Source organism: Oncorhynchus nerka, linkage group LG21 (assembly GCF_034236695.1).
Source record: "Oncorhynchus nerka isolate Pitt River linkage group LG21, Oner_Uvic_2.0, whole genome shotgun sequence".
Classification (NCBI taxonomy): domain Eukaryota; kingdom Metazoa; phylum Chordata; class Actinopteri; order Salmoniformes; family Salmonidae; genus Oncorhynchus; species Oncorhynchus nerka.
Window position 1 is genome coordinate 25,957,185 of NC_088416.1, and position 27,730 is coordinate 25,984,914.

The window sequence follows — 27,730 nt, forward strand, 5'->3', positions numbered from 1 at the left end:
CAATCTAAACCAGAGCTAATGTACTAAATTTGGTCTACCAGTCCGCTTGGGGGCGGTAGCACCTTGGCTTCAAGGTGGTTTTCCAAAAACACCGTTAACGTAACTACAAGGGAAGAGGTAGGCCCTTTCAAGTCTCACGTTCAACCTGCGTAAACAAAGCTAGCTAGCTAGCTAACTTTTGACAGAAGGAGAAGGAACCAGTATGAACAAAACATAGCAACGAATGATTTGCCAGGTGAGTGAGGTTGCTGTTGTTTGAAGTTTAAAAAATATATATATATTTGTTTTTGCTATACGCTGGTCTATTTTGTCCGGAACAGTTGCTGTTGTCACTGCTGGTTAGCTTTCGTTGGCTAAGGTTAGTTTAATGGTTTAAATTGTTTATTGGTCGCGTTGCCTTACACAGAAGCATATTTTATATATTTTTTCTGTTTGCAAACATTTTTTATTTTATTTTTTAACAACAAATCAATATAGGAAGTACATGTGGGAACACAAGTATATATAACTAATATACAAAGTACAATATCACACTACACAAGGACCATAATACCCTGACTACTGCGCTCGCGTTGTAAAATAAAATTAGGAATCTTATGTTATTCAATTATTGCACCCACACTGCTCGTGCGGGTCTGCAATGCAGATGCAGATCAAACTGCAAGTCCTGCCTCTTCCATCTCCTCATTGGTTTATAGAAGCACATACCCACGTGCCATCTCTGCATTGGTTATACCCACGTGGGTGATTGAAAGACGAACTGTGTTGCAGGTTGTCGTGGTAATACTGTGAAAGTTTAAATGCCCTTCACCATATAAATTCAAAGATGAAAAAGCCTGGAAGGAGGAGAGATGACTAGAAACGATTCGGTTGACCATTTTATGTGTGGATTAATTGTCGGAGTAGAGGACCTTGTGCATTTCATGTAAAATAACAACCTAATGTTTATGTCCCAGGACAAATTAGCTAGCAACTACAAGCTAGCTAAATAGGACAAATTAACTAGCAAGCTAACTAGCTAAATTGCTATAAATGCTTTTTGACCTGTCCTCAAATTAATGTCATTGGTTCAGAGCTTGTTTTGATATTTTAACCTGCGTGTCGTGATCACATTTGGTGTAGGGGGACAAAATAAATGTATGCACAATGTCGACGCGCGCAGCGGGTTTGGGTTCTGTGTAAGGGACATACATACACTTATTATTCTAGCAGATTTTTTTTTTAGTGGAGTATTTAATTGTCTTAAAATACTCCACTAAATTACAATTAATTTTTGTAAGGTAAGACAATGTGGTGTTTCATTTGTAAATTTACATTTGTGAATATGAAATTTGGCCAAAATAATAATAATTAATTACATAAAATTGTTACGCTTATTTCTATCGTAGGTTAAGAATCCAAGCAGTACATCTCTCCACAATAGTGTAAGATCTTCATAAACGTGTTCAATTATAAATCTACTGATGTTTTGCGACAGTTTTCTTACATGAATACAATGCCCAAAAAGATGCAACACTGTTTCTGGGTGGTCATTACAAAAGGAACCATTTGAGTTTGTTTTCTTTAAACTTCTTCATATAGTGGTTGGCAGGATAATATTCATAAATATTATAAAGGAAACTTCCTTAATTTTTTTTAACAAGTAGGTATGTGTGTGGCAACATCCAAACTTTTTTCCAACCGATATTATCAATACATTTGTTCCAATAAGGCATTACATAAGGTATAGATTAGAAGTCGACCGATTAATCGGAATGGGCGATTTAATTAGGGCCGATTTCAAGTTTTCATAACAATCGGAAATCAGTATTTTTGGGCGCCGATTTGCCAATTCTTTATATTTATTATTATTATTATTATTATTATTATTATTTTTATACCTTTTATTTAACCAGGCAAGTCAGTTAAGAACACATTCTTATTTTCAATGACGGCCTAGGAACGGTGGGTTAACTGCATGTTCAGGGGCAGAACGGCAGATTTTCATCTTGTCAGCTCGGGGGATCCAATCTTGCAACCTTACAGTTAACTAGTCCAACGCAATAACCACCTGCCTCTCTCTTGTTGCACTCCACAAGGAGACTGCCTGTTACCCGAATGCAGTAAGCCAAGGTAAGTTGCTAGCTAGCATTAAACTTATCTTATAAAAAACAATCAATCATAATCACTAGTTAACTACACATGGTTGATGATATTACTAGATATTATCTAGCGTGTCCTGCGTTGGATATAATCTGACTGAGCATACAAGTATCTGACTGAGCGGTGGTAGGCAGAAGCGGGCGCGTAAACATTCATTCAAACAGCACTTTCGTGCGTTTTGCCAGCAGTGCTTCGTTGTGCGCCAAGCACTGCGCTGTTTATGACTTCAAGCCTATCAACTCCCGAGATGAGGCTGGTGTTTTTGCACAGCTTTGACAGTGCTACTGTGCCTTTTTTGACACGCAAAGACCCAAACGGCGTTCCATAGTATGTATGTTGTGAAGCTAATAGCAGTGACGCCATTACTGTGTAACTCCGGTAGGGCAAAATCTGAAAAATAGTGCACTTGGTAGTGTGTACTGGTGCTCGACCAGTTGGCGAAAGCCAACATCACCCACGTCAGAGAATGGATTTCGCCTTTGAGTTGTCTTGCGGAAATGTTCTTACTCTTTCAAATGACTGCTCGACTTGTTGACTTGCTCGATCCACACAGGAGGCATTGTGGGCTAGGTTAGGAATGCTGTGTTGCACGTGTAGCGCAAAATTTTACATGGCGTCATTACGTCATGTACCTACGTTTATATAGGTATGCATGTCAGCTTTGACATTGTTTTTTTTACATCAGCGTTGAGCTAGACATCGGGCCGATACCGAAGTTGGCATTTTTAGCTAATATCGGCCGATTCCTATATGTTCACCGATATATCATGCATGCCTACTAACAACCCCTATATAACCACGTTTATCAGTATTCCGGATAGTAGCTCATATCCCAGTATTATTCTGGATAAGCTCTTTACATGCACCTTTGATATCCTGCTTAAGAGTATCCATGAAAATTCCTACTTTAAATTCTTAAGGATTAAATGGAATAGTAACTGATATAAACACTGATTGTAGGCCTTTAACCTCTAACATGTACTATAGCTTAATATAATATAACTCGGGCAGAATTATGCATTTCTTAATGGTACAACAAATGTTCATTTTGTCTCGGGAACGGGAGTGGACAAATTATTTCTTTCTTGAAGCATCTCTTGAGAAAATAGCAATGCATGTGTAATGTGATATCTTTGACACTGTTATGCAAGCAGACAGTATTTCAATGTGTCAGCTAAATTAATTATTATGGAATTATGGTGGATCGAACTGTGCGGGTAGTGTACTTTTTGAAGTGATTTGTTTGACAATCAGATGAAAACATCACACAACTATGGGGTCAATTTTACGCCATATGTATTGAATTCAAAAGGAAATAAATCATGAACATGAAAAATAAAGTAGAGAATGCTTTAAAGCGAGAGCACAACTCTATGATAAATGATTAAAAAACATATTTGAATACGAATGCAAAAATCATTTCCGGTTAAACCTTCCCAGAAACCAATCCTATTGAATACATTTTGCCTACGCTCTTGCCTGCATTTACTACCTTTTGGTTACGCTACTCGTATCTTTGCTTTGGATGTCTGTTTCTTTGCTTTCACTGCCAGTCTTTTCAATTCGAGTTTTGGCATAATTTTTTCCGTGAAGGGCGGGGTTTAGAGGGAGGCGTAGACAATGAGTCCGCTAGTTTTGGAGTGACGGTTCGTAAGACCCAATCAATGATTTGATGTGTCACTGGCTCTACAATTCTATATGTTGTCAGTCATGCATACTTAAGTGCCTGTTAATGATTTGGTGGTTTGTATCTGTTATAAATAAAGCGAATGTCTATTGTAAATTTTAAAATAATCTGATTGTGTTTGTACCTTCTCGTTGCCACAGAGGACAGGAACTCATATTGCAAATAGGTTACTTATACCTAATATTTATTTATTTTAATTTAAACCAACTAGTGCGCTTACTTGTACCTCTTCTTCAGTTTGTGTCTTCCAAAGTGTTGGTAGACGTCACTGGGCAAGTGCAACACTAGATTTTTTACTGGGAATTGAAGTTCTAGATTGCACATTCAATATCAGAGGGGCGGCAGGGTAGCCTAGTGGTTAGAGCGTTGGACTAGTAACCGGAAGGTTGCAAATTCAAACCCCCGAGCTGACAAGGTACAAATCTGTCGTTCTGCCCCTGAACAGGCTGTTAACCCACTGTTCCTAGGCCGTCATTGAAAATAAGAATTTGTTCTTAACTGACTTGTTAAATAAAGGTAAAATAAATTGTGTGAGACACATTGTGCTCAGGAGATGGTGCTAAAATACCACTGTAGGCCCCAGTTTAGATCAGAATGAAGGAAACCGTAATGTTGATCATACAATAAAAAGTACTCTAATTCAACTCCTATTTCAACTATTCCTTTCTAAAGACTGTCAGGTAGCACCTATACTGTTGCGGTTCTCCTTTTCTTAGATACAGGAAACAGATATGGTAACTCAGTCCAAGCAGAGACATTTGCATCCTCATGATAATGCACTTCTCGTTTTTTTCCTACCATGGCAATAGGTTGCGTGTGCTGTTTTCTATTGCAAGTCCTTTCTGGTCCTGTATGTCATAGTAAAGGTGTGGTACAGACAGTGGTGGAAAAAGTACCTAATTGTCATACTTGAGTCATTTTATATGAAGGAATCTTTACTTTTACTCAAGTGAAAGTCAAATCCTACTCGAGTAAAAGTAAAAAAGGTTTTTGGTTTTAAATATACTTAAGTATCAAAAGTAAATGTAATTTCTAAAATATATTTAGGTATCAAAAATAAAAGTAAAAGTATAAACCATTTCAAATTCCTTATATTAAGCAAACCAGACGGCAGAATTTTCTTGCTTTTTAAATTTACGGATAGCCAGGGGCACACTCCAACACTCAGACATAATTTACAAACAAAGCATTTGTGTTTATTGAGTCCGCCAGATCAGATGCAGTAGGGATGACCAGGGGGATGACCAGGGATTTTCTCTTTAAATGCGTGAGTTAGACCATGTCAGGGAAAATGTATGGGGTATATAGGGTACATTATTTTCTTTAAGAATGTAGTGGAGTTATAGTAAAGTAAACTACAGATACCTCAAACTACTTAAGTAGTACTTTGAAGTATTTTTTTACTTAATTACTTTACACCACTGGGTACATATTGCTAAAGGTGATGCAGACTTTCAGCCTAAAATATTTTCCATTACAAATGCTCACCTTAAAATGCTTCTTTGTCAAACCTTTTATTACACTTGCAACAATTTAGATAGAAAGCTAAAAAGAACCGGATAAAAGTGATTTAATTGTTAGTACTCCATAAAAGTGATGTATATTTTCTCCCTCTAAAAAGGACATTTTAATGTTGCTCACTGGCAGGAAGATGTGACATCACTACAGTTAATTTGTTTTCCAAGCAAGGTTCAAGAGCAGGGCCCATAAATCAAAGAGGTGGATGAGGAGCCTTAGAGAAGCGCGGGACCAGTGAGGGCACCAGAGGTCCCACAGTACTTCACAGGTAATTGAGTATTGATTGCATTATAATCAGAATCCTAAAGTGTTCTTCCTTTGTGCTATTTTCTAGTCAATTGTGCAACTTGATCCTTTGCATACAAACATAAAGAAGAATGTGTGGTATAAGTCCTGAAATGTACATTACCTATTGGAATCTACAAGTGCTCACCTGGTATTTCTAAAACTAACTGGACCGAAGCTTAACATACCTGCAACACAGAGAAATATATACAGTTGAAGTCGGAAGTTTCCATACACTTAGGTTGGAGTCATTAAAACTCATTTTTCAACCACTCCAAAAATGTCTTGTTAATTAACAAACTATAGTTTTGACAAGTCTGTTAGGACATCTACTTTGTGCATGACACAAGTATTCTTTCCAACAATTGTTTACAGACAGATTATTTCACTTCCAATTCACTGTATCCCAATTCCAGTGGGTCAAATAAGTTTACATACACTAAGTTGACTGTGCCTTTAAACGGCTTGGAAAATTCCAGAAAATTATGTCATGGCTTTAGAATCTTCTGATAGGCTAATTGACATAATTTGAGTCAATTGGAGGTGTACCTGTGGATGTATTTCAAGGGTCTACCTTCAAACTCAGTGCCTCTTTGCTTGACATCATGGGGAAATCAGCCAAGACCACAAGTCTGGTTCATCCTTGGGAGCAATTTCCAAATGCCTGAAGGTACCATATTCATCTGTACAAACAATAGCACGCAAATATAAACACCATGGGACCACACAGCCGTCATACCGCTCCGTAATGAGATGTGTTCTGTTTCCTAGAGATGAACGTACTTTGGTGCGTAAAGTGCAAATCAAACCCAGAACAACAGCAAAAGGACCTTGTGTAGATGCTGGAGGAATCCGGTACAAAAGTATCTATATCCTATATCGACATAACCTGAAAGGCGGCTCGGCAAGGAAGAAGCTACTGCTTCAAAACCGCCATCAAAAAGCCAGATTACGGTTTGCAACTGCACGCGGGGACAAAGATCGTACTTTTTGGAGTAGAGGTCGACCGATTAATCGGAATGGCCGATTTAATTAGGGCCGATTTCAAGTTTTCCTAACTATCGGAAATCAGTATTTTTGGACATCGATTTGGCCAATTTTTTATTTCATTTCTTTAAAAAAAAAAATTTTTTACACCTGTATTTAACTAGGCAAGTCAGTTAAGAACACATTCTTATTTTCAATGACGGCCTAGGAATGGTGGGGTTAACTGGCTTGTTCAGGGGCAGAAGACAGATTTTTACCTTGTCAGCTCGGGGATTCAATCTTGCAACCTTACAGTTAACTAGTCTAACGCTCTAACTTTTGAGACATGCCTGTTACACAAATGCAGTAAGCAGCCACGGTTTATTTAAACTTATCTTATAAAACAATCAATCATAATCACTAGTTAACTACACATGGTTGATGATATTACTAGTTTATCTAGCGTGTCCTGCGTTGCATATAATCGATGCGGTGCGCATTCGCGAAAAAGGACTGTCGTTGCTCCAATGTGTACCTAAAGCTTCAAGCATTGCGCTGTTTATGACTGTTCAACTCCCGAGATTAGGCTGGTGTAACCGATGTGAAATGGCTAGCTAGTTAGCGGGTGAGCGCTAATAGCGTTTCCAACGTCACTCGCTCTGAGACTTGGAGTAGTTGTTCCCCTTGCTCTGCATGGGTAACGATGCTTCGAGGGTGGCTGAAGTCGATGTGTTCCTGGTTCGAGCCCAGGTAGGGGCGAGGAGAGGGACTGAAGCTATACTGTTACACTGGCCATACTATAGTGCCTATAAGAACATCCAATAGTCAAAGGTATATGAAATACAAATGGTATAGAGAGAAATAGTCCTATAAATACAATATTAACTACAACCTAAAACCTCTTACCTTGGAATATTGAAGTCTCATGTTAAAAGGAACCACCAGCTTTCATATATTCTCATGTTCTGAGCAAGGAACTTAAACGTTAGCTTTTTTACATGGCACATATTGATTGCACTTTTACTTTCTTCTCCAAAACTTTTGTTTTTGCATTATTTAAACCAAATTGAACATGTTTCATTATTTATTTGAGGCTAAATTTATTTTATTGATGTATTATATTAAGTTAAAATAAGTGTTCATTCAGTATTGTTGTAATTGTCATTTTTAAAATTTGTAATAATGACAATTACAACAATACTGAATGAACACTTATTTTAACTTAATATAATACATAAATAAATAAAAATCGGATGATTTAATAGATATCTGCTTTTTTTGGACCTCGGTAATCGGTATCGGCGTTGAAAAATTAACACCATCCCAACTGTGAAGCAAGGTGGTGGCAGTATCATGTTGTGGGGGTGCTTTGCTGCAGGAGGGACTGGTGCACTTCACGAAATAGATGGCATCATGAGGTAGGAAAATTATGTTGATATATTGAAGCGACATCGGTCAGGAAGTTAAAGCTAGGGTTAAAGTTAGCTTTAAAAACAAAAGTTAGCTTAAAGCTTGGTCGCAAATGGGTCTTACTGTACAGCCGTATTCATCGACCTGGCCAAGGCTTTCGACTCTGTCAATCACAACATTCTTATTGGCAGACTCGACAGCCTTGGTTTCTCAAATGATTGCCTCGACTGGTTTACCAACTACTTCTCTGATAGAGTTCAGTGTGTCAAATCGGAGGGCCTGTTGTCTGGACCTCTGACAGTCTCTATGGGTGTGCCACAGGGTTCAATTCTCGGGCCGACTCTCTTTTCTGTATACATCAATGATGTTGCTCTTGCTGCTGGTGATTCTCTGATCCACCTCTACGCAGACGACACCATTCTGTATGCTTCTGGCCCCTCCTTGGACACTGTGTTAACTAACCTCCAGACAAGCTTCAATGCCATACAACTCTCCTTCTGTGGCCTCCAACTGCTCTTAAACGCAAGTAAAACTAAATGCATGCTTTTCAACTGATCGCAGCCCGCACGGCTCTGACTTAGAATACGTGGACAACTACAAATACCTGGGTGTCTGGTTAGACTGTAAACTCTCCTTCCAGACTCACATTAAGCATCTCCAATCCAAAATTAAATCTAGAATTGGCTACCTATTTTGCAACAAAGCATCCTTCACTCATGCTGCCAAACATACCCTTGTAAAACTGACCATCCTACCGATCCTCGACTTCGGTGATGTCATCTATAAAATAGTCTCCAACACTCTTACTCAACAAACTGGATGCAGTCTGTCACAGTGCCATCCGTTTTGTCACCAAAGCCCCATACACTACCCACCATTGCGACCTGTACGCTCTCGTTGGTTGGCCCTCACTTCATACTCGTCGCCAAACCCACTGGCTACAGGTTATCTACAAGTCTCTGCTAGGTAAAGCCCCACCTTATCTCAGCTCACTGGTCACCATAGCAGCACCCACTCGTAACACGCGCTCCAGCAGGTATATCTCTCTTGTCACCCCCAAAGCCAATTCCTCCATTGGTCGTCTTTCCTTCCAGTTCTCTGCTGCCCATGACTGGAACAAATTGCAAAAATCTCTGAAGCTGGAGACTCACATCTCCCTCACTAGCTTTAAGCACCAGCTGTCAGAGCAGTTTACAGATCACTGCACCTGTACATTGGCCATCTGTAAACAGCCCATCTATCTACCTACCTCATCCCCATACTGGTATTTATTTATTTTGCTCCTTTGCACCCCAGTATCTCTACCTGCACATTCATCTTCTGCCAATCTACCATTCCAGTGTTTAATTGCAATATTGTAATTACTTCGCCACCATGGCCTATTTATTGCCTTATTAACTCCCTTATCTTACCTCATTTGCACTCACTGTATATAGACTTTTTGTTTTCTTTTGTTCTACTGTATTATTGACTATGTTTTGTTTATTCCATGTGTAACTCTGTGTTGTTGTATGTGTCGAATTACTACGCTTTATCTTGGCCAGGTCGCAGTTGCAAATGAGAACCAGCCTACCTGGTTAAATAAAGGTGAAATACATTTTTATTTTTTAAATGACCCCATGCATACTTCCAAAGTTGTGGCAAAATAACTTAAGGATAGAGGTCGACCGATTATTCTTTTTCAACGGTGATACTGACACCGATTATTGGAGGACCAAAATAGCCGATACCGATTAATCGGCCAATTTTTTTATTTGTAACAATGACAATTACAACAATACTGAATTAACACTTATTTTAACTTAATATAAAACATCAATAAAATCAATTTAGCCTCAAATAAATAATGAAACGTGTTCAATTTGGTTTAAATAATGCAAAAACAAAGTGTTGGAGAAGAAAGTAACATGTGCCATGTAAAAAAGCTAACGTTTAAGTTCCTTGCTCAGAACATGAGAACATATGAAAGTTGGTGGTTCCTTTTAACATGAGACTTCAATATTCCAAGGTAAGAAGTTTAAGGTTGTAGTTAATATAGTATTTATAGGACTATTTCTCTCTATACCATTTGTATTTCATATACCTTTGACTATTGGATGTTCTTATAGGCACTATAGTATTGCCAGTGTAACAGTATAGCTTCCGTCCCCCTCGCCCCTACGTGGGCTCGAACCAGGAACACATCGACAACAGCCACACTCGAAGCATCGTTACCCATCGCTCCACAAAAGCCGCGGCCCTTGCAGCGCAAGGGGAATAACTACTCCAAATCTAAAAGCGAGTGACGTTTGAAACAGTATTAGCGCACACCCAGCTAACTAGCTAGCTATTTCACATTGGTTAGACCAGCCATTAGGCTGATAGGCTTGAAGTCATAAACAGAGCTGTGCTTGCGAAGAGCTGCTGGTAAAACGCATAAAAGTGCTGTTTGAATGAATGATTACGGGCCTGCTGCTGCTCAGTCAGACTGCTCTTTCAGATCAGACTTAATTATAACATAATAACACACAGAAATACGAGCCTTTGGTCATTAATATGATCAAATCCGGAAACTATCTTTTCGAAAACAAAACGTTTATTATTTAAGTGAAATACGGAACCGTTCGGTATTTTATCTAACGGGTGGCACCCCTAAGTCTAAATATTCTTATTACATTGCACAACCTTCAATGTATGTCATAATTACGTACAATTTTGGCAAATTAGTTCGCAATGAGCCAGGCAGCCCAAACTGTTGTATATACCCTGACTCTGCGTGCAATGAACGCAAGAGAAATGACACAATTTCACCTGGTTAATTTTGCCTGCTAAACTGGATTAGTAGTTATAACTAGTGATTATGATGGATTGTTTTTTATAAGATAAGTTTCATGCTAGCTAGCAATATACCCTGGTTTCTACTGCATTCGCGTAACAGGCAGGCTACTCGTGGAGTGCAATGGTTAGAGCGTTGGACTAGTTAACTGTGCGGTTGCAAGATTGGAACCTGTGAGCTGACAAGGTGAAAAGCTGTCGTTCTGCCCCTGAACAAGGCAGTTAACCCACAGTTCCTAGGCAGTCATTGAAAATAAGAATGTGTTCTTAACTGACTTGCCTAGTTAAATAAACGGTCAAAAAAATAAAATAAATAATAATAATCGGAAATCCGCGCCCAAAAATACCGATTTCCGATTGTTATGAAAACTTGAAATCGGCCCTAATTAATCGGCCATTCCGTTTAATCGGTCGACCTCTACTTAAGGACAACAAAGTCAAGGTAGTGGAGTGGAAATCACAAGGCCCTGACCTCAATCCTATTAATTATTTTGGGCAGAACTGAAAAAGCGTGTGTGAGCAAGGAGTCCAACAAACCTGACTCAGTTACACCAGCTCTGTCAGGAGAAATGGGCCAGAATTCACCCAACTTATTGTGGGAAGCTTGTGGAAAGCTACCCGGAACGTTTGACCCAAGTTAAACAATTTAAAGGCAATGCTACCAAATACTAATTGATTGCATGTAAACTTCTGACCCACTGGGAATGTGATGAAATAAATAAATAATAAATAATTCTCTCTGCTATTATTCTGACATTTCACATTCTTAAAATAAAGCGGTGATCCTAACTGACCTACGACAGGGAATTTTTACTCTGATTAAATGTCAGGAATTGTGAAAAACTGTGTTTAAGTGTATTTGGCTAAGGTGTATGTAAACTTCTGACTTCAACTGTAGGTATTTGAGCTATTAAATGGCCATGACAGAAAGTGGTTCCCATGACAGAATAACTCAATAAATTCACATTTTCAAGATGACCTTTGAGCTGCCTTTTTGTCCTCAAAAAAATTCAATTTAGCAAGGAGGCCTGTGAAAAGTAAATTCCATCACTTCCTTTGCCTGTCCAAAGCATTTGAAGTATGACATAGCTGTGAATGGCACCATGTATTCCTGCATACTTGCTCAATAAAAGCATGACAAGTTGGCATAGCAGACTTGTGGCTCTGTGAAAATGGCCTTACACAATCCCCTCCTGTGTCTCCACACTTCTATGTTGGCCTTTGTTCAAAAACATCCTGTCACAAAACCACCACAATACTGTGAAAGAAATTATGCTGAATGCCTCGTTCATTGCAACCGTATAATATTATTGATGGTTAAACTGGCAAACGCCTCACAATTTTCTGCATGATAAACCATCGCTATGTGTGTCACTAGTCAGGTAGTCTTTATTCAAGCTTCACCAGTTAAGCGAAGAGCTTTGAAGGGAAAAAAGTGTTTATGTTTTCTACAATAAACACTACAAAACATGAACTTCATCCTCAGAAAATAACCCTAAACAAAACATGAACTTCATCCTCAGAAAATAACCCTAAACAAAGCCAATTTTTTTGTTTAACCTGATTCGCAACACATCTATGACATCAGAGGCTGGCTCTACTTTGTGGGTGTGTATTTCCATGGAAGCTGCAATGTACTTGTTTCAAGAAACAACGCAATAAGGAACTAGGCCTACCACTTTTTTCTTCAGAAATTCAACCTCATGCTTGAGGGTTATACTGTTAACACTATTTTGTCTATCAAGCATCAGATGCAATGAAACTGTCTGACTATTTGACTATTTTTGGAAGCCATTAGAAGAGAAGTAACTTTTAGAGGCTGGAGACTAGTTTGACGACCTTGATGTGTAATCTAGATGTTATTGCTCAGTATTTCAACTGAAGTACACATCCTTATTTTTTTCCATCCCAGATGATGAACAACATGTTTCAGACAGATGAGGCAAAGACAAGACATGTTGTATCTCTTCAACAATTAACTGTTGCAGTTTCCCACACACAAATGTTTATTTACAGAAGCAGTACATCCAAAAAGTGGAACATTTCTGAACTTGAGACTACAGCATTTTCATGGCAGAATGGTATTCAAACTGTTTGTATAATATAGAAAAACATATATATAATAAAATTAATTGTGAAGTGCAAAAGTGTCTACCGTATAATCGCACACAATGATAAGAGCTGTCATTGTCTATTTGCATGGCTTGGTCTGAACAGAAAGCAGTAAGAAAGGGACTTCCAGGTATCCGACATTGTCCTCCCTGTGAGTTGGGTATGACATTTAGAGGCATGTTCCCCATGGAGCTTTGAGGGATCTCAGTCTCCAGACATTTGTTCAGCAGTTTGTCTGAAACCCACTGATCTGGGCAATTTTGTCCCAGGCTCTGTAAAGCCTGATAATTGCCATCACTCGGGGGGAGGCTGCATCCAGGGTCAGGCAGGCTGTGGTAACATGGATCCACATCGTAAATCAGAGGCTCTCTGTCCACATCCTGGAAACCCTTAAGTGGCAGTGGCACATCTATGAAGGCATCAGTTCCTCTCTCACTGTCCTTACCAACCGCCTCACTGAAGCTCTGATATCCAGCAACGACACTGATAACATCGGACACGTTAGAACCGTAGATCAGACTGGTGTCCTCTGATGACGTGGTAGTCTCTGAATCATCACTGGCGCCATCACACGGGTGATATGAATTGTCGGTTTGCAAGAAGGTTTTACAATTAGTGGACAAGTTAAGGTCTTGTTGACCAGTACCAAGAAACAGCTGTGGATGGCCATTTTTCAACACATCAGCCTCACCAGAATAGTAGGAGGAGTTACAAAAGAGCAGAGGCCGCGTAGGAAATGAGGACGTTTTGCTTGTTAACTCTTGAAGGGAGTTGAGGGGTACTGAGGGGGAGTAGGTAATATTGTTGTAACAAGAGCCTCCAGACTCACTCATGAAATGAAGAGGATTGTAGTCGGATGAACACACACCAATGTCTCGATTTGACTCAGGGCAGTTCATTTCTGTACCATCATCTGTCATAGGAGGGGCTAAGAGCAATGACTGAGGATTCCCATTAAAATTCCAGGGAAAGACTTTGCTCAGGGCCTCTTGAAGATGGCTAATGATCTGCACATTACTAGGCTCCGGGCTCATGGAACATGTGTGGGCATGACCCAGGGAAGACGATGAGTCAAGCTCTGAGCCACAGCCTCTTCCACTGCTCCCATCTACTGTCGCAGGGTTTGTCCTGTAGGGAAAATACCAGCGGGAAAGTTACATTGATCTAAAGCTTATTTTCATTGCAAGGACTTGAATGCTGACGCGAATAGGACAACACGAAAACGCCTTTTTAATTTTGCTATGTTTATATTGCATCAATATGCTCACCATGTTTTTCCTTCAGTGTCCATTTTCGAAGAATCAACATAGATGGAGGATAAAAGTATTTTGGGAGGAGACAATACCTGTGATGGAGAACAAACATCACTAAATGCAAATACACAAATGGAAGGAATTACAGTAGGAAAGTAATGAAGGTTTACAGTTTATTTAAACAGAATATTTCAGCAGGAAGGCCTGAGGAGGTGTGGTATATGGCCAATATGCCACGGCTAAGGGCTGTTCTTATGCACAACGCAACGTGGAGTTCCTGTACACAGCCCTTAGTTGTGGTATATTGGCCATACAGCACAAACTGCTGAGGTGCCTTATTGCTATTCTAAACTGGTTACCAATTAGAACAGTAAAATTATTTTTGTTGTCATACCCGTGGTATAGGCTCTGATATATCACGGCCTTCAGACAATCAGCATTCAGGACTCAAAACACCCAGTTTATAATTGGAGATAGAGCCTCACCTTAGGTACTCTTGGAACCATATACAGTGGGGCAAAAAAAGTATTTAGTCAGCCACCAATTGTGCAAGTTCTCCCACTTAAAAAGATGAGAGGCCTGTAATTGTCATCATAGGTACACTTCAACTATGACAGACAATGAGAAAGAAAAATCCAGAAAATCACATTGTAGGATTTTTTATGAATTTATTTGCAAATTATGGTGGAAAATAAGTATTTGGTCAATAACAAAAGTTTATCTCAATACTTTGTTATATACCCTTTGTTGGCAATGACAGAGGTCAAACGTTTTCTGTAAGTCTTCACAAGGTTTTCAGACTCCATGCAGATCTCCTCTAGAGCAGTTGCTAGGCAACACGGACTTTCAACTCCCTCCAAAGATTTTCTATGGGGTTGAGATCTGGAGACTGGCTAGGCCACTCCAGGACCTTGAAATGCTTCTTACGAAGCCACTCCTTCGTTGCCTGGGCGGTGTGTTTGGGATCATTGTCATGCTGAAAGATCTAGCCACATTTCATCTTCAATGCCCTTGCTGATGGTAGGCTTTGTTACTTTGGTCCCAGCTCCCTGCAGGTCATTCTAGGTCCCCCCGTGTGGTTCTGGGATTTTTGCTCACCGTTCTTGTGATCATTTTGACCACACGGGGTAAGATCTTGCGTGGAGCCCCAGATCGAGGGAGATTATCAGTGGTCTTGTATGTCTTCCATTTCCTAATAATTGCTCCCACAGTTGATTTCTTCAAACCAAGCTGCTTACCTATTGCAGATTCAGTCTTCCCAGCCTGGTGCAGGACTACAATTTTGTTTCTGGTGTCCTTTGACAGCTCTTTGGTCTTGGCCATAGCGGAGTTTGGCGTGACTGTTTGAGGTTGTGGACAGGTGTCTTTTATACTGATAACAAGTTCAAACAGGTGCCATTAATACAGGTAACGAGTGGAGGACAGAGGAGCCTCTTAAAGAAGAAGTTGAGAGCCAGACATCTTGCTTGTTTGTAGGTGACCAAATACTTATTTTCCACCATAATTTGCAAATAAATTAATAAAAAATCCTACAATGTGATTTTTCTGGATTTTTTTCCCTCATTTTGTCTAGTGTACCTATGATGAAAATTACAGGCCTCACATCGTTTTAAGTGGGAGAACTTGCACAATTGGTGGCTGACTAAATACTTTTTTGCCCCACTGTACAAAAGGTCTGGGTTTGCACATTTAGGAATATTATCCCACAACTTGGTTTTGAGTCTGCAGAGGGGGAAAATAGGAGGATTTGAAAGCCTATAGGGCCTATATGAAGCTGTATGATAAAATATGTTTGTGGAAACAGACATACTGTCACCTACAGACATGTCAGGACAACTTACCTAACACTGCACCAAAACAAAGCACTTGTGATGATGATAACAGCAATGCAGCTGAAAACAATCTGGAGCACTTTCCGAGATGATGCAGCTGTGGAGCAGAGAAGAATATACAATGAGCTACAAGGTGAAAGTGGAATTAAGGTTTGAAAACCCATGGATGATAAATCTCATTTAATCACTTACGGTTAGTGAATTCCAACTCTTCACTCCAGTCACTGAAACGGCCGCTCCGGGCAGTATAGGTTCTGACCTTCAGAGCATAAATGGTGTTTGGCTCCAAGTCTCTGCCAAGTAATTCATAGGAAGTTGTTGATTCATTTTTGGACACCTGTAGGAACAAAGGAAAGGGCCAGAGGGAAAGTTGTCTTGCTGATGTGATAGCAAACAGGGGAATGATGTAATATGAGGGATTTATTATATCCCCATCCTTTACCTCATCTGTTTCTCCTTTCTTTCTGTAGCTCAATTCGGCAATCAAGTTCTTAGAAAACTCTTCATTATCAGGGTAGTTTGTCTTCCATTTGACCAGGAAATTCCCATTTTCTGTTGGTTTCACCTCTTGGATGGTGGGGTTTTGGGTTTTTCTGTACAGGGCAATGATAGGGATGGTTTGACATATCAATCAATTAAAGCATGGTTTAGTTTCATGCAATATTCATTATAACAGTAATTCATTTTCAAATAGCAATCTGCGTATGTAGATGCAACTCAGTGCTGCATTTGATACAGAGGACTTCGGAATTTAGGCGCTTCCCAGAATTCCAGTGTTGCATTAAACTCCTCCACAATAATAAGGTGCATTGGATCAATAGAGCATCCACATTTGGAAACATCATTGGACCTCTCCTTTTCCTTGAAAGTACAATCATTCTTGCCTCTGGGAAATAAGTTGAATAATTATGCAGTTTTGAAATGAAATATGACTTCTTGGTGAGATTAACATCGACAATAGAAAAACCTAAACAATAATAAACGTACATATTTTGTGCGTCCAATTTGTTCAATGTCATGCTGTATTCAGCACACTTAGACTTGTCAGTTGTAAAATGACAAACCATACTTTTGTCATAGTTAGTGTTTAAATTCCTGCAATTTAAAATAGGCTACATGTTAGCCTAAATGTGAAGAAGTGATTATTAATACAGTAATATGGTTTTTGTGGGTCTACAGTTGTTGCTTTTGTCAATAGACTTAACTTTCCCACTGGATTTCCTTGATTACTTAGAGATATAGAAAGTCACTCACCCACACAATGATATATTATAATTTTGAGGGCATACTCATTCCTTTAAAAGAACAAACAAAAAACAATGAATATATAATACAGTATATAGTCTTCAATACGATCTACAGTAATAACAATCATTTGTCACTTTACAGAAATAGAAATAGCTGCGGTTTTGACAACTACGAATTGCTTACTGGAAATTACAGTTCCAACAGGACACACCTTTCATGGGAAGGTCTTTTGGTCGCCCCCCCCCCTCCTATGATCATACCAACTTCAAATTCCAACAATGACATCTTAATAATTTAGAAATATTTTTGCAACTTGATCTATTGCCGGGAAGTCCGGTTGCAGATAGAGACATGGAACACTGAGCCACTGAGTTTCCAATCTAAACCAGAGCTAATGTACTAAGTTTGGTCTACCAGTCCGCTTGGGGGCGGTAGCACCTTGTCTTCAAGGTGGTTTTCCAAAAACACCGTTTAACGTAACTGCAAGGGAAGAGGTAGGCCCTTTCAAGTCTCGCGTTCAACCCGCGTAAACAAAGCTAGCTAGCTAACTTTTGACAGAAGTAGAAGAACCAAAATAGAGCAAGGACTTACTTGCCTGGTGAGTGGAGATGCTGTTGTTTTAAAGTTTGTATCTATTTGTTTTTTGATATATGCTGGTGCTGGTCTATTTTGTCCGGAACATTTTCTGACCTGTTGTTACTGCTGTTTAGCTTTCGTTGGTTAATAATGTTAACTGACTAGCGAAATCAAAGTTTATTGGTCGCGTTGCCGTACACAGTAGCAGTTATGGCTTGTAGTGTCATACCCAAGAAGACTCTTAACACTTATTTTCTTAAAACTGCATTGTTGGTTAATGGCTTGTAAGTAAGCATTTAACTGTAAGGTCTACACCTGTTGTATTCGGCACATGTGACAAATAACATTTGAAAGTCAAGGGGTCTGAATACCTTGAGGGCACAACAAAAATATATTTCCAAATAATGTGTAATATACAACATTAGACATATTACAGTGACCTTTGTCGAGAATCCAGTGTCTAAATAAAGTGTTGCTAACAAAATGCAATGTACAGTGGTAGATACAGTATATTATGGGGCTCCCGAGTGGCACAGCAGTCTAAGGCACTGCATCTCAGTGCTAGTGGCGTCACTACAGACCCTGGTTCGATTTCAGACTGTATCACAACCGGCCGTGATTGGGAGTCCTATAGGGTGGCACGCAATTGGCCAAGCGTCGTTAGGGTTTTGGAATTTAGGAATTTGTTCTTAACCGACTTGCCTAGTTAAATAAAAATAGTAGAATGAGCAATGTGAAGAATACAGTAAAAACGGTAAAGAAACGGACCAGTATTTTGTCTTTATATACATATCTTTTCAGCCCACGTTGATACAGTGATTTTCCATAGCAGATCTTTTCCTAACATCAACCTCCGTCTCCTAACCTGCTACGCTAATTCTCCTAACCTTGTCGATGTGTGTGCCCAGGCACTAGCAATTCTTGGTCAACCACATCGTGTGAGGTGCAATGGAATCTCACACCCTCAAATGCTGCTTATTCAAAATAGTTGTTGAATGTTTTCTAGGGCTTTCCTTGCACCATGGCTCGACCACAGGGAGAAAGCCATAAAAGGTTCCTGCAAACCATGATGGTCAATGGGATCATTGATGGTGCCAAGGCAAGGGCTCTCCACCGGCATTGCTGTGTGAGACACGGTGGTAAGAACAGCATAGCTGCATACTATTTTGCCCCCCGGGTCCTCTACTGTTTATTTTGTGTCAGCATGGTAAACCTTTAAACTCAAAGGTCCAGTTTTCTAGACACAATAGAGATTCTCTATTGAAAGTGCCTTTAAATCCAGGAATAGGCTTAATCTAGGTCTGTTTTTGTTGAGGGCCACTCACTCACATGTACCCCTTTTTATACAGCACACTATGCTCATGATAAACTTGATGAATTCATTGAGGTTATCAATGCCCAGCTACAGCCCATGTTCATGCAGATCAGAAAAGGGATATCTGAGGAGGATGGTCTTCAGTACCATGCTTTGGTCAGTGACACTAATACAATTAATTCAAAGTTATTTTACTACTACAACCATCATGAACTGCTCTTATTTTTCCTGTTGACATCTTCTCCCGTCCAGGTGAACATGGCTGAAACTGATGTGACCAGGATGTCAACTGATTATGCAGACAACGAGTTGGAATTATTCCGAAAAACAGTGAGTAGGCTGTTTTTAGTAAATGCTGATGACTGACAAGACTTAAATAACATTTGAATATCTCTGTAATAACTGGCATGTTCTTATATTTTTTTTAGATGGACCTGATTGTGGACTCTGACAATGGAACCGCCTCTTCCACAGACATTCTTAACTGTGCCGACAGCCTCCAGACAAAGAAGCTAAAGAAAAGAGAAACTGAACATGTACTGAACAGGCTTGTTCAGGATAAGTGGCTGAATGAGGTGCCGTCTCTGAAGACCCATTCTATGCATGCAGTTATTGCTTCTTGTGGGCACTCACGTTCTTTTGCCACTGATTGACTTGCAATCTGTGTTTTATCTTTTCTTCAGAAAAATGGTGACTACTCTCTCTCCACTCGATGTATAATGGAGATGGAGCAATATATTCGGATGTTGTATCAAGACCAGGTCAAGGTCTGCCACATCTGTCACAATGTGGCCTTGCAGGTAAAGTGATACAACTTCAATTTAAATTACAGTAAATAAGTTGCATCTAATGTATTCCTCCTGCTAGCTAAATTGGACCCCGTGTCAAATCCAAATTGGTGGAACATCTGATTTTTGTCAGATTCCCAAACTCACTTTTCTCAATCCTCTGCTCTCTGTTCAAAGGTAGATATGAATGTTTAATGTTGCGTTGGATATGCTTCTCATGAATGGTGTAGTTGCTACTCAAAATATGTTGACTGAATTTAAAATGGGATTGACACCACTGATATAGCCTGGCTTTCTTGGCAAAGCATTTGGTTTCATGCATCATTTTTGTAATAATATGGTATTTTTTTACCTCTCAGTGCCAGATGTGTGAAAATCCTACATGTGGCATCAAAATCCACACCCCTTGTGTCGCCAGATACTTCAAAGGAAGGACTGATCCACGATGCCCTGCCTGTGAGGACTTCTGGCCACATGAGATCCCAGGTAATAATGTTACACTGATCAAAGAATTGCAACACAAGTTGTACCATGATAGTCTATAATAGTTTGTATAAAGGTCTGTGTATACATATCACTTTCATCTGTTTCGACTCAGACAAAGAATAAACATATTTACCTACCTTATCTAGTCATTCATATGATTTAATTTCCCCTTCTCTTCCCTATAGATGTGTATAGATCTCTGTCCTCTCAGAGCGAGACTCAGTCAGCAGCCAAAGAGAATACGGCCCCCACTCCTCGGTCTACAGCTCGGACCAGGAGGTCATAACCTCACGGATGCATGTATAGCTGTCAGAACTTTCAGTACAATGTTTTGCCTTCATTCAAATGTACAAATCAATTTAGTTAAGTTTGAAAGTTGAAAACGTTTTTATAATTGTATATCAAATGTTAGATACTTTCAGGAGAACATCTTTCATTGAATTGTCAATGGTCTCCCGTGAGATCCTCTTAACTTGATTATCTTAATTTTATTAAGTTACTTTCTAGGGGAGCAATTCTGGGAAGTGTGGCAACTACAATCATTCTTTCAGGCAGTTTAAATGGAAAGTTGTGTTTACATCATTTGTGCCTGTGGTTCATTAGGTTGTTAAATTAGAATAGTACTGCCTTATTTGAATAAATTATGGAAATGACCTAATCTGAGTATCTGCGGGAACAATTAAATATGCTAATTTGAAAAAGCATACCCTATCAAATTAAATGGGTAACAACTCCATGAGCATACATCAACTGCTCCTTCATGTAATGTAGTAATGAGTGGAAGCAAGCGCCAATCATGCAGGTAGCTTGGCATTCAATGTGTGCCATAATCACATTCAAGTGTTGACAGATTGAATACAACTGGCTTTCCTTTGTCATGGATATGAGGTGGGATACTTTTAATTATGTGATAGGCTATTTTCCTCTACTTAAGTTGAGTTGAGCAGATTTCCCGTAATTCTTCAATATTAATTGCCTTTAAGTTGCGAACTATGTAGATTGGGACTTGTTTCCAACCTTATTCCTTTTTGAATTACCATTTGACACGTAACCATTAATTTGTTTATAGAATCAGGTGTTTTGAAAGCCATTTGGTGGGCGAGGCTCAGTGCTGAAGCAATGAAAGGACAGACATGTTAATGATTGTTTATGAAAATAACATTCAGACTTAAGTCACAACATGCGTGAGCACAGGACTTGCATTTTACAAGACCACTGCAATAACTAAAATTCTGACTAAAAACAACCTGAATCTGGATCCCTCATGGGTCATGACCACCAGAAGCTCACAGAAAAGCTGAGCTCCAAAGAACGCACGTAATGCCAGTGCTTGACTGGGATGAACAAGACCTCCCCAGGTTGCAACACACACTCTAAGTAGGGAGCCTTCACAAACTCTGGGAATCGCACCACGTCTGGGCTCTCCACCTGCATTAAAGAAAGCTTTGTGTTTAAATGGCAAACACTTGACTAATTTCTCCCATTCAAAGTGTGCAGCACTAACAGTTTAGGTAGAGCACTTATATGCTAGATTGTTTTTAAGATCATAGATCTGGTACATGAAGAGATTAAATGTAATGTTAACCTGACTAGTGTTGTGTAGGAGCTGCAATTGGTGAGGGTAGAGTTTCTCAGTGTCCTCAGGGGAATACAGACGAATGTACTTTCTCCCAACCACCTGTTACACAATAGGGAAACCATGTCACCAAATTATGATTGGCAAAAATACAGGATCACATCTCTGGCAGGGTCCAAATTGCTGTGAGTCTGATCCTACTCGCTGGATGTGTTGGACTCACCTGAGCCAGGAAGTTCTGTTGAGGATCCTGATGAAGGGGGGACACTGTACCTCCTGGCCCAAACCAAGCATTGATTGTGATGTCATCTTCATCTCCCTCACCAAGACAACAGTAGTCAGGGATACGGATGTCGTCTTTCAGCTCGGGGACCTTGGAAAAGAGTACATTGAACAAAACTGTTTTTGTAACAAACTTGTATGCTTTCAATGTATATTTTGTACAATACAAAAATAGAGGCAAGGATTACAGAAGCCTGTATCCTACATTTCCAGTCAAATGTACATTTGCTGTATTTTAGTTTTGTAGTGAACAAAAATATAACTGCAACATGCAACAATTTCACTAAGTTACAGATCATAGAGGAAATAAGTAAATTGAAATAAATTCATTAGGCCCTAATCTATGGATTTCACATGACTGGGCAGGGGTGCAGCCATGGGTGGGCCTGGGAGGGCATAGGCCCACCCACTGGAGAGCAATGCCAATTGCACGTTCCCCCAGAACTTGAGACATCTGTGGCATTGTGTTGTGTGACAAAACGGCACATTTTACAGTGATCCTTTGTCCCTAGCACAAGGTACACCTGTATTGATCATGCTGTTTAATCAGTTTCTTGATATGCCACACCTGTCAGGTCGATAGATTATCTTGGCAAAGGAATGCTCACAAAGAGGGATGTAAACAAATTGCTGCACAACATTTGAGAGAAACATTTCTGGGATATTTTATTTCAGGTCATGAAAGCATCCATTTACATGTGTTTATTTTAGTTAAGTATATAATCAACACTGACATCCTCACTCAAATGTGTTATGTAAAAAACAGGACAGGGCAATAACCAACCTGATCAAATAGCTGGTGCTGAGCAAGATATCCCAAACTTGATGTGTCCTAATGCGAGTGAGAGAGAGTAGGATTAGGAATTGAGTGAAAAAAGTCTATCCTTGGGGCAATATTTTTCACGAGGAAGTACTTACTTTCACAACAATATAGCGATTGATGAATTCATTGACCGTAAGGAGTGTCTGTGACCATTCCTCATCGGTATATCTTGAGCCTACTTCAACAGGTACAGTCCGACAACCAGCAACAGTTTGCAGGTATTCTAAATCAACAAAAATCAACAGAGGTGTCTAGGGGACTATGAGAAGGTAAGGGAAAGGGACACAAAATATAGAAAAAGGTACCTCCAAGGGTGGTTTTTGAAGGCTGGCCAGTGATCTATGATACCCTCTAATATGACTGACTTTTGGGGATCCAAGTAGTCTTTCTTGAAGCTCTCCAATGATGGACAGTGTATCCTTGGTACTGCCAGAGCCTGCTTGACCACAGGCACTGACACACAGTCAACCTTCATTTTCTGTTGAGAAGAATTTAAACATAGCATAATCTAACACACAGTTTGACTTGGAGAATAAGCAATATGCAAAGCAAACTAAAATAGCCTACTAGCCTTTAAGAAAATTATGAGAAAAAACAAAAGGGATATGACACAGGCTCATAGACTGGTTAGAAAGCAAGAGGCCACAATATACACAGTCTAAGATATGAAATCAACCTTGGCACGAACTCCTTCACTAGGATTCTCCTCATTGGAGTGCCTCTTCCCGATATCATTTTGCAGGATCCTTACAATGGTTTGTAAAATATTGTCCATGATGGCTGCCCCCATGAGCAGGCCCAAGTCACATGTCCGTATGGCCTCCTGCACTGTAGCTGGTGAGGCATCATCACGGCATAGGGCAGCTACTTTGAACAGGCAGCCATATGAATACAAACACCTCCACTCCTTGTCCACATCACGCCACGTTCCTGTATTGAGCCTCTCCCAGGAAAAGTCCAAGATTATCTGAGCGTTTTGCCTCCATCGACCGCTCCTGGTGTACAGCTGCTGCCTGCAACGTTTCAGCACATCCACCACAGAAGGCTCAACTTTTTCACCGAAGTCAAGTGGAAATTCTGCCTCTGTCACAGGCAAAGCAGCAGAGATAGCTGACCACAGTTCTGCCATATACTCGTGCTGTGGAATAGAGTGAACTGTTAGACCCAATCAAAAGGTACAGTGCACAATGAATCTGGTCTGAAAACCACTAATGTTATAACTTAGCTAGCTGGGGGCTGCCTACCTGCAAAACCTTTGCTACCTGTTAACTATAATCAAGAATACACAAGACTTCTATTAAAACCACAATTTTCCATATCCTTACTCAAGTATGACATGTCACTGAATTAAATTTGGAGAGATTTTCAGGGAGCGAGACCCCTGCACCGGTCCGGTAAGAGCAAGAAAAAAAGCCCTATCCCCAAATATTGTTACAATGGATCAGATATCTAATGAAATACTGTTTGGCTCTTCCCCAAGCAAACGTATCATCCCTGGGCACATGTCCTCTTTAATACCCCGAGAATGAGATTGTAAAATGTGGACAAAGAAATAGTAAACGGTCTAGTAATTTGGATATTGCACAAAACACTTTTAGTTACCGTTGTTGACATGTGTAGACGTTGGTGTTACAATAAAAGAGCTCCGTGTAGAAAACGAAAACATTATTTCTGTTCCTTGTCGACGTGATGATAGGGTTCGATCATGCAAACAGTAATATCACATTATTTTGCACACGAAGCACATTTTTCGTAAAAAACAACAACGTTATTAAGCAAAATACATCTATCCTGCCAGCTCCGGTCTGGAGAGTGGACAATTTGTATTCTCCAGCTGTGCTGACTAGTGACATATTAGCTCTTCAGCCGGGAAATGGCGCTATTATTCTTTATGTATTTGTAATTTGCCATTGGCTAACCTAATTTAGCAGGTTTAAAAAATACCTAAAAAGACGCCTGTCCCCACATTCGTTTTTACGGAGAAACGAAATTTAGGTTGAAAATACTGTACTGTAACTTACCCCAGATTCTCCCATCACGATAAAACAATGGTTAGTTATAATTATAAACTGGGTGGTTCGAGCCCTGAATGCTGATTGGCTGACAACTGTGGTATATCAGACAGTATACCATGGGTATGATAATGGGTATGACAGAACATTTATTTTTACTGCTCTAATTACGTTGGTAACCAGTTTATAATAGCAATAAGGCACCTCTGGGTTTTGTGGTATACGGCCAATATATACCAATATATACCTAAAAACAACCCTTAGTCGTGGTATATTTGCCATATACAACCTTATTGCTTAAATATATTTGACTGTATCCCTGGTGGTGATGCACGTGCGGGTTGAACAAAGAGAAAGCAATGCAAAAAAAAATCCATAAATGTACCATTCTTGTGCAATTCATATCTAGGACTTTCATTTTTTCTCCCCTTACGGAGTTTAATGCAATAAGAGGAAAACTACAAAATGGAGAATTTAAAATAAAGAGACGGGCGTGCCAGAACAATGATATGTGTGATGATTGTGAGGCACTATACAAATTCAACAGTCAGAAGCAACCTTGTCTCAGATTATTTTGTATCATTCTGTCTGACACACTCCAATTAGTATGACATGTTATGTTTCGAATTGTATGTATTAATTTGTGGATGTCCATCATCCATTTCGTATGATATGTTATCCTCTTAAGAATTACAAATCGTATTATATGTTACACATTTGCAAAGTAGCTAAAAAGTAGTAAGTACTTGCAATGTTGCTAATTAGCTAAAGTTGTCTGTGATGAGATTGGAATTTGAAACCATTGGGTTGCTAGACGTTTGCGTTGATGAGATTTGAACTCGAAACCATTGGGTTGCTAGATGTTCGTATTATATGCCCACCGATTCATTCTATCGATGTGGACTAGGCATGGTATCTAACGTAGTACCTGATGAGCAAGGGTTTATTTAGTCTTCTAGGGCGGGCAACAAGTAATGACAGAAGAGAAGAATTAGAAGAATCTAATTATAGACAAGTTCATTAACAAATAGCCTACCAAAATGTTGTGGTCTGCGGTTGTGAGGCCAATTGGACGTACTGCCAAATTTTCTAAAACAACGTATCTAATACGACATTGGAAGTGTTTTATGGTAGAGAAATTAACATTACATTCTCTGGCAACAGCTCTGGTGGACATTCCTGTGGTCAGCATGCCAATTGCATGCTCCCTCAAAACTTGAGACATCTGTGGCACTGTGTTGTGTGACAAAACTACACATTATTGAGTAGCATTTTACTGTCCCCAGCACAAAGTGCACCTGTGTAATGTTTCATCAGCTTCTTGATATGTCACACCTGTCAGGTGGATGGATTATATTGGCAAAGGAGAATTGCTCACTACACGGAAGTAAACACATTTGTGCACAAAAGCTTTTTGTACATATGGACAATTTCTAGGATATTTTATTTCAGCTCATGAAACATGCCACCAACATGTGTTACATTTATATTCAGTATAAATTAGTTAGTAAAAATACAGTAGCAGTCAAAATTTTGGACACATTCAAGGGATTCTCCTTCAAGGGTTTTTCTTAATTTTGTACTATTTTCTACATTGAAGAATAATAGTGAAGACATCAAAACTATGAAATAACACATGTAGTAACCGAAAAAGTGTTAAATCAAAATATATATTTTATTTGAGATTCTTCAAAGTAGCCACCCTTTGCCTTAATGACAGCTTTGCACACTCTTGGCATTCTCTCAACCAGCCTCATGAGGTAGTCACCTGGAATGCATTTCAATTAACAGGTGTACCTTGTTAAACATTAATTTGTGTAATGTCTTTCCTTTTTAATGCATTTGAGCCAATCAGTTGTGTTTTGACAAGGTTTTTTGGTTACTACATGATTACATATGTGTTATTTCATAACTTTGATGTCTTCACTATTATTCTACAATGTAGAAAATAGTAAAAATAAAGAAAAACCCTTGAATAAGTAGGTGTGTCCAAAATTTTGTGGAAAAAGTAGTCAAATGTCATACTTGAGTAAAAGTAAAGATACCTTAACAGAAAATTACTCAAGTAAAAGTTAAAGCCACCCAGTAAAATACTAGAGTAAAAGTCTAAAAGTGTTTGGTTTTAAATATACTTACGTATCAAAAGTAAATGGAATTGCAATAATATACTTAATGTCACGGTCTGACCATCGTTCTTATGTGTTTTCCTTGTTTTAGTGTTGGTCAGGACGTGAGCTGGGTGGGCATTCTATGCCGTGTGTCTGGTTTGTCTATTTCTATGTTTGGCCTGATATGGTTCTCAATCAGAGGCAGGTGTTAGTCATTGTCTCTGATTGGGAACAATATTTAGGTAGCCTGTTTTGTGTTGGGTTTTGTGGGTGATTGTCCTTAGTGTCTTTGTTCCTTGTGCTGTGTGTATGTGCACCAGTATTAGGCTGTTTCGGTTTTCGTTACGTTTATTGTTTTGTAGGTTTTGTATTTAGACTCGTGTTACGTTTGTTCAAACATGGATCGCAATCTACACGCTGCATTTTGGTCCGACTCTCCTTCACCTAAAGATAACCGTTACACTTAAGTATCAAAAGTAAAAGTATTAATTTTAAAA

The 27,730-nt window shown here is 39.3% G+C and overlaps 3 protein-coding genes across 5 annotated transcripts; 1 reads left to right on the plus strand and 2 right to left on the minus strand.

The window, feature by feature from the left end:
• The first annotated feature begins 119 nt into the window (after positions 1–119).
• Positions 120–21,085, plus strand: LOC115104191 (non-structural maintenance of chromosomes element 1 homolog). Of its 3 annotated transcripts, XM_029625465.2 has the most exons (9): positions 134–235; positions 5,515–5,615; positions 18,850–18,982; positions 19,193–19,314; positions 19,411–19,488; positions 19,587–19,733; positions 19,842–19,958; positions 20,306–20,432; positions 20,618–21,085. In XM_029625465.2, exons 3-9 carry the CDS (start codon positions 18,865–18,867, stop codon positions 20,716–20,718), a joined length of 810 nt encoding a protein of 269 aa, XP_029481325.1. In that variant the 5' UTR covers positions 134–235; positions 5,515–5,615; positions 18,850–18,864; the 3' UTR covers positions 20,719–21,085. The 3 variants fall into 3 exon arrangements, with proteins under 3 accessions (XP_029481322.1, XP_029481325.1, XP_029481324.1); XM_029625462.2 differs by lacking the exon at positions 5,515–5,615 and having other exon boundaries at positions 120–235; XM_029625464.2 differs by lacking the exons at positions 134–235; positions 5,515–5,615 and adding an exon at positions 17,758–17,865.
• LOC115104190 (uncharacterized) lies at positions 12,781–16,647 on the minus strand (the record flags this gene model as incomplete). The annotated part of the gene is made up of 7 exons (XM_065006474.1): positions 12,781–14,062; positions 14,203–14,279; positions 14,673–14,700; positions 15,859–15,909; positions 16,029–16,116; positions 16,212–16,356; positions 16,462–16,647. Coding segments are annotated over 7 exons (1,758 nt in total), but the record flags the coding sequence as incomplete, so codon positions are not given.
• A 481-nt stretch (positions 21,086–21,566) lies between the features above and the next one.
• LOC115104188 (lysine-specific demethylase 8-like) lies at positions 21,567–24,804 on the minus strand. The gene is made up of 8 exons (XM_065006475.1): positions 24,716–24,804; positions 23,790–24,251; positions 23,419–23,591; positions 23,209–23,341; positions 23,075–23,122; positions 22,232–22,381; positions 22,018–22,110; positions 21,567–21,860 (listed from the first exon to the last, which is right to left on the minus strand). Exons 1-8 carry the CDS (start codon positions 24,725–24,727, stop codon positions 21,702–21,704), a joined length of 1,230 nt encoding a protein of 409 aa, XP_064862547.1. The 5' UTR covers positions 24,728–24,804; the 3' UTR covers positions 21,567–21,701.
• Between the last annotated feature and the right edge of the window lie 2,926 nt (positions 24,805–27,730).